Source organism: Pundamilia nyererei, unplaced genomic scaffold, assembly GCF_000239375.1.
Source record: "Pundamilia nyererei isolate P.nyererei 1_Seehausen unplaced genomic scaffold, PunNye1.0 scaffold00179, whole genome shotgun sequence".
NCBI classification, from domain to species: domain Eukaryota; kingdom Metazoa; phylum Chordata; class Actinopteri; order Cichliformes; family Cichlidae; genus Pundamilia; species Pundamilia nyererei.
The window spans coordinates 262,286-276,277 of NW_005187580.1; the positions used below are offsets into that span (position 1 = coordinate 262,286).

The 13,992-nt window shown below is 40.9% G+C and overlaps 1 protein-coding gene across 1 annotated transcript in view; it reads left to right on the forward strand.

Moving 5' to 3' along the window:
- kif6 (kinesin family member 6) overlaps positions 1-13,992 on the forward strand; it is a 75,387-nt gene that overhangs the window by 12,768 nt on the left and 48,627 nt on the right. Inside the window, exons 4-9 of the mRNA XM_005746485.1 lie at positions 3,414-3,561; positions 3,710-3,819; positions 6,614-6,743; positions 10,035-10,241; positions 11,498-11,641; positions 11,914-12,000. Coding sequence (XP_005746542.1) covers positions 3,414-3,561; positions 3,710-3,819; positions 6,614-6,743; positions 10,035-10,241; positions 11,498-11,641; positions 11,914-12,000 — 826 coding nt within the window. The remainder of the gene's footprint in view (positions 1-3,413; positions 3,562-3,709; positions 3,820-6,613; positions 6,744-10,034; positions 10,242-11,497; positions 11,642-11,913; positions 12,001-13,992) is intronic.

A 13,992-nucleotide genomic window follows, 5' to 3' on the forward strand; every position in this document is an offset into this window, starting at 1 on the left:
GGGGGAGATAGGCCTCCAAACCTTGGAGGGCCTGAGATGTCCCCAGAGAGGTGGCGCCTGACACCCAACCTGACATATAGACATAGACATACAGGCACACACAGATACAAACATCCATTCCCACCTTCATGCTCTCATATGCACATATTTGTTGTGGTTGATGTTTTATTTTGATAGTCCCATGTTCTGCGTTTAGGGTATTTCGTTTTGCTTCCTCCCTGTCTCCTTACGTCAGATTAGTTCCAGCTGTGTTTCCCTCCTGTTGCACATTCCCTCATTACCTTCTGTGTATATATTGTGTTAGTTTCCCTTTGTTTGGTCGTCTGTTTGTCATGTGTCAAGCTCAAGTCCCCCCATGTTAGTTTTGTGTTTGTTTTCTCCTGCCTTTCGTTTTTATTTTTGTTTGTTTTTTGCTTCCCAGTTTCTAATAAACAGCTCACTCTTTGTGGAAATCAAGTTTTGTTTTCGCGTGTCTGCCTTTGGGTCCACACTTCAACCTTCACATGGTCTTGACAGAGCACAGACCTTGACACAAACAAAATAGTTAGCTAAATATAAGAGATAAACAGGCGAAACGCTAGTGAAAAGGAAGTTAACCTACATGAAGGTATTAAGCTGACAGTCATGGTTAAAACGATGAATGGTATTTAAGAAACGGTGATCATTTGTTTAAAAGGAGTTGGGCTGAATTGAGTTGGGATCTGACCCTCTTTGTGACCTGTTGTGGTGACGAACATAAGTTAGATCTGCAAAAGCACTACATATCTACTGAACTTATTCTGTTTCATTCAGGAATTTGCAGCAGTTTCGCTGTTGTTGCACTAAAACTCGGCTGCCTATCATCTCGGCTAGCAGTAACTGTCAGGTTGCTGTTTTGGTTGGTGCTCTGTCATACTTGGCACACTTCAAGTTTAGCCAAAAGCTCTAACTCGTTTACTTGCACTAAAGTCTGTGTCTGTGCTGTGGTGTAACTGGAACCAGTTATTTCAACTCCAGCACAGTAGTTTAAAAACAAACCAGCATTAATAGCTCCACAAGGGGACGAGCCAGTGAAATGATGTCGGGCTGACACGTCAAACCCTCTATCAGGACAGTAATCTATTTCACAAGGCTGTGAAACCTGCTGCTGAAGTTCAGTTAGGGTCTGTTCAGTTTTATCTTTGCACCTGAAGAGGTTGGACACACAGCTTCGCATTTAAACAACAGAAAGAACAAGGATCTTTTGAGCGATCACTCTCCAATCTCCAGGAAAGTTGAGGTGTAAACAGGAACAAGCATTGGGAAACACCCAAGCCTCAGTGGCAGGGCCCAGGCCGCATCATTAGTACTGACATTAAGCTAAACACTGAGCCAGTGTCTTTTCCCCACGCCTGCCAATCACTTCCATGACTCACAGTAGATTAAATGGACGCCCGTTGGCTGACCAACCAACCGCCGTTCTCATAAGTGGACCCAGTGTTTTATTTTAACTGAGATGCAGTTTTTTCCCTCGCCCTTTTCGTACAGGGTGTGGAACACAGGGAAGGAAACCCACACGTTGCTCAAACCTTGGCTCGCCTACACCATTAGAATAAGTGCAAGGCTTAAGTTCGTTTATAATTCATCTCGAAAAATATAGTGTAAAGATATCCTTTTTCCTTGCTATTGGCAGAGTCAGGAGCACACAGGATACCCACACCTTTGATCCAAGCTCGCGTGTCAGAGGCCCCTCTGTCATTTTACCATTACTAGCTGGTTTATTTCCAAGAAGACACAAAATTTGTTTTGCCTATAAATTTTGTCTCATGTGAGCTCTATCATTTTTAGATGTTCATTTCATTCAGACAGATCTGAATACCATTGGTTTCCATGGCCCTGAGCACGTGCAGAAGGACATTTCTGTGCCAAACCAAAATTTACCGGACCTGCTACAGCTGAGTGGTTTTGGGCTCTTTCTGTCACTCCAACACATTCCTCCTTCACCGGCAGATATCTGTCGCCATTGCAGTTCTCTGCTCGCCGTCGCCATCCGTTCCTGTGGATTTGAAGTGTCACATTCAATTAACAAAGGCCTCTGGTGTCTGCTGAAGAGTACAGTCAATGGTCTTTTTCAGATTTAAAATGCTGATGTCATTGGAGGCGTATGAGCAAGAACTGGTGACATTTAGGGAAGTCCAACCAAATCCAGTTTTATTTATAGGACCAAAACAGCACAGCAAAGCAATGAAAATGACAAGAAACAAAAGGCAAGAAGACGCCACTCTCGTTCTGAGTTAAAAGGCAAGGAGCAAAAAATGAGGGGATCTTCTGTGGCTGAAAAAACTCAGTTACCTTTTGTTTTGAGTCAAGCTTCAGGGACTGCAAGGAGCAGCTGGTCCACTGACCTCACCGACCTCAATGGGACTCTTGCAGTCAGCAGCTTACATATGTAAGTTGGTGCTGATCTATTAAAAGTTATAAAAACAAATAATAAAACTTAAAATGGGCCCTAAAATTAATGGGAAACCAGTGGCAGGAAGCCACGATGGAGTAAATGTGCTCATGTTTGTGTGTACCCGTTAAAAGATGAGCATAACTGTGAGCATTACTGAGGTTCGTTACTGCTGATATTATATACAGCTGCAAAGGGCCCAGGTCCAAGAGAGGCGCGACACAACCACATCTGGAAGTGAACATAATAACCTCAGTTTACTAAAATTTGAAAAATTTAAGGCCATCAGAATTAGAAACATCCACATTTGGCCAAGTTGTGCACACAGACAAGAAATTTGAGTCCAGTTCACTTTGCTGTTCTGCACTGGGTACCAAGCCCCAAGTGCAGATAGAAGTGTGATCTTGTTCCTTCCAGAGGTCTTTATAAAGGAAAAGTGAGAGTATGTCAGTGGGACAGGACAGGGTGGGCTAAGTTACAGTTTTCTTTAAAAATGAAAAAGTATTGTTCACAGGTTTGTGCCACTTGTTTCCAGACTTCAAAGTGGACCTATTCTGGTCATTCAGAAATATATTTTTATGGCTAGACTCTACTAGAGCAACTCTGCATGATTTACAGTTCAAGAGACAGCTGTCATTTAACTTATACTTGGCCCTTCAGTTCACTCGATAAAGCTGTTTTAGCTTTATGTGAATGATGGCCTTCATATTGATCAGATGAAGAAACTATTGGGAGATATTAGTGCACTGTCCACCACTATCATGTGTTTTGAAAGAATATATTTAATGCCAAGGAGCTTTCTTTTACTTTAATTTGTCACCTGTGTTTATGTATTTGTGTGCCTTCAACTTTTAGAGAAAGGAGTCAAGCACAACTTGAAAAGTATAAACATGGCATTAGTGATAGATATTTAATGGCTCATTTACATGGTAGTACTTTTATTTTTTGACTTTAGCTTGAATTATTCGCGAAAACTTTGCTAATAATGTGGGTGTCTTTGCAGTGTGTTGGCTGGCTATAATGGCACCATATTTGCATACGGCCAGACGGGAAGCGGGAAGACCTTTACCATCACAGGAGGGGCTGAGCGGTACAGCGATCGTGGGATTATTCCTCGCACCCTTTCCTACCTATATGAACGGTTCAGCCAGGTCAGCAAACTGTTGTTCATTTGCCTGTTTTTCAGTTGATTATGTGCAGAACATAACAATCGTCTTTTTACCCATTATTATTATTATTAGCTTCAGAAAAATGTCAAAAATATGTAAGTCTTTTATGTGATTTATTGGTGCTCCACAGGACAGCAGCATGGTTTATACCACACATATCTCTTATCTGGAGATCTACAATGAGATGGGATACGACCTTCTGGATTCCCGACATGAAGCATCTCGACTGGAAGACCTACCGTCAGTGCCCATTTTCTTATTTTTAAGCGGTTGCACATGTCAACAACTAGGGTCATATGGTGTATATTTTAACTTTAATTTAGCCACCTCAGCCTGGCTCACAGTTATTGTGTGGTGAAATATGGAGACTCTAGTGTTTAGCAGCCCACTATGAACTGCCAGCTGACATAATGAGGCTGTGGGACCGCAATGGATGTGGTCAACCTGGTGGCAGACTGCAGGAGAGCAAAAGAGTCATGTGGATAAATAGTTTTTCAAAGCTGGTCATTGCAGCCGGTCTTTTTTTGTCCATCTGCCATTTGTTTGCAGGATTTCATGGGCTCTTTTGTTGCTTTACTCAGAACCTTTTTCTTGTTTGTTTGTTCCTTTCCGTCATGATCCTCTTTTTTACTTTGCCTCCATCTTTCTTTGCAATCCTAATTTCCATCTGTCTAGACGCTGGTCTGTGCATTTAATTTTTTGCCTATTGTGTTTGTGTCACACACAATATTAATATTCATTCACTTTATTTTACCTTTAGTGGGACCTTCTGAGGTATTGCCATTGAACCCATGATAGGACTTATCAGTAGTTGTGACAATATTGTACCTGGCTCATTCCATGTAAATTGAAGCACATAGTCAGGGGACTAGGTCTGCGACCCAGTATTCTCTCTATTGTTTGTATTTTCTCTCCTCTGTGTCCCTCTCTCGCTCCCTCTCTCTGTCTCTTGTGTCAAGCTTGCACGTCCCAGTTCATGTCTCTCCATGTTTCCTCTTTTATTTTGAAAGTCTTCTGTTTCCATGTTCAGTGTGTTTAGTTTTGCTTCCCCTGTGGCATCTTGTTCATTTGTGTCAGAGTTGTCTCCCCAGGTGTGTCCACTTCCCTCATTATCCTTCTGTGTATCTAAGTCCTCTGTCTTCCTCTGTTCATTGTTGGGTCATCTGTTTACTTCATGTCAATTCTTGTCAGTTTACAGAGTCTTGCTTTCTACTTTTCATGTTCATGTCAGGTTTAGTTTACTTCACGTCCATGTTTCACATGTTCCTATTCAGTTTCATGTTCTCGTTGTCATAGCTGTTTATAACAGTCTTTCTATGACATTTGGTATGATGGGATATATCCTAGATTCAGTAGAAAATTGTACCAATTAAGTGTCCATGACAGTTACAAAAGCGGGCATTGGTACCTTGGGTGCTTTCTATGTTTTTACTGAAGAATTTAAATAGGAATTTAAATGGGAATGACGGTACAATAAAAGTACGGAGACGGAAAGAAACAACTCGTGATCCAAAGCATTCCATATCATCTATCACACATGGTGGAGGCAATATTATGGCACTGGCATGCCAATGCAGCGGAGTGTTTATTGATGATGTGACTGCTGATAGAAGTAGCAGGATGGATTCTGAAGTGTACAGGTCTATGCTCTTCTCAGATTCAGCCAAATGCTGCAATCTGATTGGACAGTGCAAATAGATAATGGTCCAAAGCAAAGTAGAGAAGCTACCCAAGAGTTTCTCAAGGCAAAGAAATGTGATGCTACTCAAAGGCCAAGACAATCACCTGATGTTAACCCAGTAGAGCATGCTTTTCAGTTTAAAAACCGAATGCAGAAAGATCCACATACAACAGGTAACTGAGGATGGCTGCAGTAATGGTTCAGCAGAGCAGCTGATTTCACAGGGTTTATGTATGTAACTTACATTTTACTTTAAATTACATTTCATGCAACTTACGGCAAAACTATTATTTTTTGCTACCTTAGACTGAAAACAGTCGGTCTTGTGCTTTTGCAACTTAAAATCTAGAAGAATCAAGGCAAATGTGTTCCTGCATGTTCCTTTTTTCTCAGAAAAGTTAAGTAATTAGGTTATACCCATGTAGAGGCAAAAATAGACTTTTACTGTCACCTCTGTTTCTGAGAGTGTTATCCAGTATTTTCATGTACTTGCTCGATTTAGGTTTCTCCTCTCCATTCACAGAGAATCCAGCTCAAGGTTTAGATACCCACAAATCACAGTCTTCTGGAAATAGACAGTGCCCGTCGTTAACTGTGCTCTGGCCACACTTGCTGATTCAAGGAGAAGCTGTGGCACTGACTGATGTCTCTCTTTCACTGCCTACAGTACCCCATTCTCTTCTTTATTTATTATTTCCATCGCATACTCAGTTTTCCGCCCTCTCGATGCCAGAAGTCTGCAAATTACCTTAATCCATTCTCGGTTTTTGTAAAAATACAATAAACATTTATATTTCGGGTTGGCGTGGCTGTTTAGGAAAACAACCCTGCCAGGCCACAGCTTTTAATCACATTAAGATTAATTCTGTTTTATCAAACCACCTCAATTGCCTACACATGTTAGTATAATTGTCTGCATGTGTTCGCGTATCATTCCACCCTCTTTGACATGTCAGTCTAGTAGCCATAGTGTCACAGCCCCTGTGGCGGGATGGAAATAATGTGGTGAGATCACAGGGGTTCCTTAAGTGCACCGTATTTCAAAGGGTGCCTGATGTGGGCAAGAACCAATCACCTGTTTGTTTTTAAAAGCAAGCCCTGTCTGTTATCAAATCATGAACTCCCAGATAGATAAAGCACAAAGTGGGTCGCAGCCCACACTGACATGCATGTGTGGTTTGTTTGGATTCAGAGCTGAGCGACGCCTGGTGAAGAGAGGGAAATGGATGACATAACTCAGATAATTCTTTTTTTGTAATTGCTTTGCTTGGAATGATTGGGGGTTTTGTCTGATTTCTGGTCATTTGTCTTTGATAATTCTCCCCATTAAAGATTCTTTTTCTGTTTTTTCAGAAAAGTAATGATTATGGAGGATCAAGACCAAAACATCCATCTGAGGAACCTGTCCCTGCAGCAGTCAGTGAATGAGGAGGAGGCTCTAAATCTACTCTTCCTTGGTGACACCAATCGTATGATCGCTGAAGTAAGAGCAAAAAGGGAAATAAAGGCTTCTGCTTTTTAATTTACATGCTATGAAAGCAGTGTTAAGAATTAGGATTGTAGGCAGCATACAAAAATATCGCTAACCACTACCGGGGTAAGCAGCATAAAAGGCATTTTTTTGTCCACAAATGCAATATGCGTTCTAAAAGGTACCTTAAGACCCATCTAAAATATTATTTTGGTCCCATGTGGTCCTTTTTACCGTTTTTTTCCCCAGTAAAACCAAGCATTCTCTCTGTAATTTATGTTTATGTTGTGGTGTTGTTTTTTTCCACACTCAGACGCCCAGACTCCCCACGCTGATGAGACATGCGGTGGGTCAGCTTTTGCTTTGCAACCTGAGCTTTGGAGCAAAAGGCTGATCTCACCTCGTTTGCTCGTGTCGGTAGTTTGTAAGTAAATAGCAGACAGTAAAAGTGAACAGGATAATCAGGTTTCAAACAGGCTCTTTAGTCTTAATGAGAATGTTGAAGTGTGCGGCTGTGATGCTATCATGAAACAAAACCAAAGTAAAAAAAAAATATAGTAGATGTTTCAGGATCTAAGATTGAGTTTCTGGAACTTTTTAATATGTTTAGTAGGTAGTGTTTCATACGAGTATCACAAAATGAGGGAAAATATGAACATCAAATAATGCAGTTATTCCAATGAGCCTCATCTAGACAGGAATTGTAACACAAACATGTGAGACAGAGAGAGCAGCACCAAAGGCATTTAAAAACCACGAAACAAGCAAAAGGTTCTGCAATAAGGACATGAAGGATTCAGCGGAATTAAAAATACGAGGGAAGAAAAAAAAACTAGAAACAATAAAAATACAATTCAATACAGCACCTGCTCGACTATGACAAGAACAAGTCTGTTTGGCAACAGACGAGGTTAAACATAAGAGTCTAGTAATGAGATGGACAGAATACTTGATCACAGGTGAGACTAATTCAGCAGAGGTTATATTAATGGCGGTGGGACAATCACAAAGAGTGGAAAATAACTCTGTATGTGATCTTTCCGTGACCCCCTCAGTGTCAGAGCCCGGACCCTGAACAATATTACATTTGTTTTGCATCTGTGTGGTTGACACGCTTCCTATGTCAATTGCTGTGAAACCTTCAGGGATATTTCAGTGCAAACACATTCTCAGAAGTCTCATTATAAAACTTTTAAAGGGTTGCGATGTGCAGCAGGGGAGACCCCACCGCTGTCCACCCACATTCAGACTTTTGTTGACTCGTCCTCTTTGGGACTTCATCACAGGAAGGTTTCTCTTGAGCCTGAAGCAAACAAAGAACCCTCCACATGGTCAAATGGTCTCTGCCAGAATCAAGTCCTTGCTCCATGCAGACCCTCCAATAAAGCAATGCTTATTGCTTTATTCTGTTACTCCCAGCCATGTGGCTAATAGATGACACATCGGATCACATCGCACTCCACAGGCAGTGAGCTCACTCGGTTTGAGACTTTACAATCCCCTCCACAAATTTATTGAACAGGACTTTAAAAAAAACAACACACCTTAGCTTCACAAGGAAAGGTTTCCTCTCATTTGCTCTTTTCTGTTTCGGCTTCACATCGATGTCGGACTTAGACCTCTCCTCTTCTCTCAGATTTCCCCTCCAACTTATGGGGGTGAGCTGGGTGCATAGAACCAGAATAGAATCCAATCAGAATCAAAATTATTTACATGTTTGTACACAAATAGCCAAATTTCAGCTTCCCTCTCAGTATTTTGGATCAGCAAACTCTATATATTTAGCAGTTTGTAGCAACACTTTCTGTTGATCCCCTGCGACACTGTGTGTGGTTAGTGTGAGGTTATCATAAGGTCTACATGTGTGAGAATAAAGGACATGACTCCATTGAGGACAACTTGTACTTTACTGATGTTACTCCATAGTTTATATGTTTTGAATAGGGATACTTTCCCCTGTGGACACATTGTTTATAACTATTAATATCCATTGTGTCCCCAGTGTGCCTGCATGCTTATATGCTAAGTTACTCTATGACTTCTGGAACTATGATCCATCTGTTCATTCATCCATCCTATCATCAATCCATTTTCCTCCTGTCGGGAGAGGGGGGGCTGAAACCCATTCCAAATGCCACAGGGCAAAAGACAGGATATAACCTGAGCATTTATGCTTTCTATATTTAAACATCTTTAGCTTGCTGTGCTTCTGCAAGCCTCCCTTGTGCCAGCTTCTCCCTGTCTTGCTTTTTCTGATTTAATAATCATCCTTACTTATCATTTACATCACTGCTCTGTTTTCCACCTCAAGTTTTCCATCTGTCTACATGGTAGGTCCCACAACATATATCCATATCCACAAGACTACAGATGGAAAAGGGTTCCTGAAGTAAATTCTCTAATTTAGCATGGACACACTATCCCCAACCTTGACCCATTATGCAAAACTATTAGAAATACAATCCCAGCTCAACATATAAGAGCTGCCTCACGTTACTTTGGGGATACAATATGGAGAAAAGATAGACATGTGTAGAGTGAAGGGAATTTGCACTGAGGAAAGGGATGACAGCAGAGGGTTAAGATAGTGAAAGATCTGTCACTAGCTGTCATGACCCTAACAGTCAGGTGTTGGCACTTTTATGCCGAGAGTAAGTCAGAGTCAGAGCAGCTTTTTTAGACTGTCTATGGTGATCTTTTTTAACAGTGAGAAAAAGTGGCTCATGTCAATATCTTAGATGACTGAGAGTTACAAGATGAGATGACACCTCCTTTCTAATTAAAAGCTGCTTAATAAAACCTGCATCATGTGTTCAAACTGCAAGAAGTGCATGCTCAGCGCTATGTCAGTCAATGTCCATTTCCTCTGTTTATTCTGTCAGCAATGCCCTCATCCTCCTCTAGTTAATAAAACTTGTTTGTGCAGAGTGACTCATGCTCTATTTCTGTTTCCTTCTGGTCTCAACCTGCTTTCTGCTGTTCCAGTGGCCTTCTGAAAATCAGCCTCAGCTTTTGTCAAGCCGCTACCATGTGTTCACCGCGCATTGGTTGCACATGCTGTGACTTTGATCTATAAATGAGTGGGAACAAGAAAAAAATAAGAATCAAAGGGAGCGTGTTTTTTTGTTGTTGTTTGAATTGGAAAATACCAGAAATGAAGAATTAATTCCCCCCTTTGTTTTTCTGGTTTCACCACGTGTGCCAGTTTATCAGGATTCAGGATTATTACTCTCTCACAAACCTGCAACTGCAACATTATTTTAAAATCTGTTCTTGTCACTTGACCACTTTTGTCATCCTCAGACTCCCATGAACCAGGCGTCCACTCGTTCCCACTGTATATTCACTGTGCACCTATGCAGGCGTGAACCTGGTTCAGCCACCCTGCGGCGATCCAAGCTCCACCTGGTGGATCTGGCAGGATCGGACCGAGTTAGCAAGACTGGTTTAAATGGGCAGCTGCTCACCGATGCAAAGTATATCAACCTCTCTCTCCATTACCTGGAACAGGTAGGCTTTTTTTTCTTTGTTATATAGTAATACAGATTAGAATTTAAAGAAAAAACATGTTTAGTGTAAAGATATAATCTATCAGTTGGTTTAATGTTTGTTTTCTTGTTACTGATACCAAACAAAAATTTAGCTCTTTCCCCAAGGACTTCAGTTGCTTCATTTGTACTACTCCCTGTGAGTTAATAACATTGACTGGATAAAAAAAGATGGAAATAGCCACTGTGAAATCTCCCACTGATTTGTGAAGGCCCGTTTTGAAGCCCTGGGCTGACTCAAAGACACTGTGCACTCATATACTGAGAGTGGCTGCAGTATGTTTCCTATGATATCGTGCACACTCTGCCAGGTTGACAGTTTATCCCTGGAGTACTGCAAAACTAGTAGAGAAATAAATTACTTTCTACATCGAGTAAATAAGTAGTGTAGAATATTGGTTTTTTAAAGAGTAACAATTGATGTACAATTCATTACATTGTTGAGAATGGAGGCAGTTTGGTTAGCAAACTGCATTCATAAACTGACACACACACACAAACACACACACACACACACACACACAAACACTGTGTAAAGATGTAGTTTAATGGCCAAACTAATGGATGAAGGGTGGCAGACTGTGTCAGCACACCTATCTCAGTTATCCATGTTAAGCAGTTATAAATAATATTCACTTGCAAATGTTAAAACGTATCCATAGAGGTCAAAAAAGAGGCCAGGCTTTAAATAGGCTCTTTAATGCTGTAAAGTTGGAAATCTTAACATGAAAGTCTAAAGGGATTTTGGAGCCAGCTTCAAGTGGCCATTAGAAAAACTGCAATTTTTGCCACTTCATCAGTGGCTTAATTTTTAAGCTTTTTAAGCCCATTGGTAATAAACCCAACAATGCTACTCAACACATGACTCTTACCCTTTTTCTGTGTATGTAGTCTTTTAGTCTCTGGCCCATATTTGTAGGATTTGGGCGTGGACATTTCCAGTCTACATATTAAAAAGCTAAACTGTTGGCTGAGAATGCCCGATTTTTGTTTAGCAGTTCGTCCCTCGTCGGCTCTTCATACAGATGTATATCTGATTGGCCAGTAGAATTCTGTAAGCAGCGTACAGATAGAAAGGTCTCATGTAGTGAAGATGTGATTAACACTGTAGAAATAATGCAAAAATAATGGCAGCCTTTTGAATCATGAGCCGTGTGCCAACTTTTCCCTGGTTTGCGTGGTATTTCTCAGTCATGTCAGCACTTTTCTCTTCCTCAGGTCATCATAGCACTGTCAGAGAAGAATCGTTCCCATATTCCCTACAGAAACTCAATGTTAACGTCTGTTCTGAGGGACAGTCTTGGGGGCAACTGCATGACCACCATGATTGCCACTATGGCAGTTGAGAGAAGGAACCTCGAGGTAAGCATGGTTACAATGAGGACATGTTCAGACACAAGTCTCTTAGATTCCCTCAAAAAACAATACTTTATTGTAGTTTTAGGACACTACTTTTGTCGGTGGGCTTCGTAGAGAAACTGTTGTTACCTTTGTTGAGTCTCTGCATGCATTCCTTTGAGGAAATGTACAGTATCACATGATTACTAAATTATGGTGTAATCAGGAGTATTCATTTTTCCCCCTCCTATTGACAGATCAGATCACTGACAGATTTTTCAAACTATTTTCCTCAGGAGTCCATCTCGACGTGTCGCTTCGCACAACGTGTGGCTGTCATCAAGAACGAGGCGATACTGAACGAAGAACTGGATCCTGCGCTGGTGAGACAATCAGACGCTCGCGCTGCTTCGCCAGGCCCTCGGAATTCTGACGCTGAGCTGCACAATCACACCACAGATCCATGACTTAATGTGCCGTTTTATTTTGGCCAGACCCTCCCTTAAGCTTCCAGACCTTAAATTGATCGGCAAATGAACAGCAGTGAGAATCCAGTTTCTAAACTAAGTGTAACCCACCATGTGCTTAAGTGTCCTCTTTGGGTTTCCAGCACCAAGTTAGTTTTTCCATTGTGACACAGTCAGTCTGAAAGAAGCCGTTTTCCACCCTCAACATGTGGACGCCCGTCCATCTTGTGATATTTAGACTGCTCACACGTCCTGTTTGCAATCTCTCTCTGTCTTGTTTACATGCCTCCAATTCTGTTATGGCATATTCTCTCCCAATAATTCCCAGCCTCTTGAGAAAATATTCAGCTGGTGTATACATATGTCCTTCACACAGTCATGCAAGGAAGCAGAAATTACACATTGCACTCCTCACTGAGTAGTGTTTCCCCAGATGTAGTTATGAGGAGACTTTTTTTTTTAAACCAAGAGTGGGTAGTCAGCTGAACATCATTATTTATATTTGGTATCTATATATTTGGGATTAGCTAATAATACTTTTTCAGGGGTGGTACTGGTAATTATTAATTTAGCAAGGAATAAGCAATATCTCAGGAAGTTTTGAATAAATTCTGATTAAAACTTGTAGGGGTGTAGAGTGGCAGCCCGTTCTCACTCCCAAGGCATTATATACTGACGATTTGTCAAGTCCCGCGGCGTTCCTGAGGAACGTGAAAGGTGACCGTCCGCGTTCTTATGCTACATGCCGGGTTATGGATGAAATCTAGTAGAATGACAGTCCCGCGGTAATACACAATCCAGCTATGTATTTCAGCCCTAACCCTAACCTCATCCCTAAAATACACTCATTAATCACATACCTGATAACAGTTCATTTAATTTACTTATAATAACAAAGCCTACAGGGGATATAAACTCTACACAAATAAGTAGCAACACAGGACAAAAACTAACAAAAAAACAGGGCTCATCAGGAGGAGATGAGTGCCTTACAGTGGACCATGCTCCGCCGAGGGAAGAGCAATTCCCAGAACTTTTTCCGGGGGGATGGACAGTGCCCTTCCTGTCTCCGGCTGGAGACAGGCTCAGAGTTCACTTCTTAACCAGCGCTTTAATGACGTTAGATAGTGTTTTCCAAAGCGATTTAAGTAAAATGAACGTACATGCGTAGATTCATTCCAAACGGTTCTCATGTTTCCTTATTTTTCCAATCTCGTAATGTAGGGACGTGTTGGGTGCCCGGAAGCGTAATATATTGACGATTTGTCACCTAGCGTAAAATGTTACGCTTTGGGAGTGAGAACGTGTTGAGAGTGGGGTCATGTTAACAATCCATTGAAATTTGCCTTTCATCCACTGAGGTCTTCAAGGTCAACTTAAGGATTTATTGGTTTTAAACTGACAAAAAGCATAATAAGCTAGAAACTATGATTCTTACAAGTAATATTCATATTCATTTCATATTTGACCCCTGACCTCTCTTTCAAGGTCACTAGATGATCCCAAGGTCAAAATGATGACAATGCTGTATAGAGCTATTTTCTTACTGTCATTTTTTGTATTGACAACATATGGAAAGGTAAAGACAAAGATATATGACAATTCAAAATATCACATTACTTTGGATCACTGACCTCTTCAAGGTCAAATAAGGTCAAACTTTCTTAAAATGTCTTTTATCTTTAAAGCTTTGCTTAAAATTCTACTGCCTTTGTTTTTGTAGGAGATGGTGCTGGCAGATGGGGATTCTATTTATCACGTTATAATTTGCATCAAACTATCACATTTCACATGTGCCTTTCTTTTAAATTGATCCCAAAATACCTTTGAAGAAAGAAGTCAAGTGAAAACAATTGAGCTATCTACTTAGTTAGAAATACATTGTCGCATAATATTGTATAAAAAGCT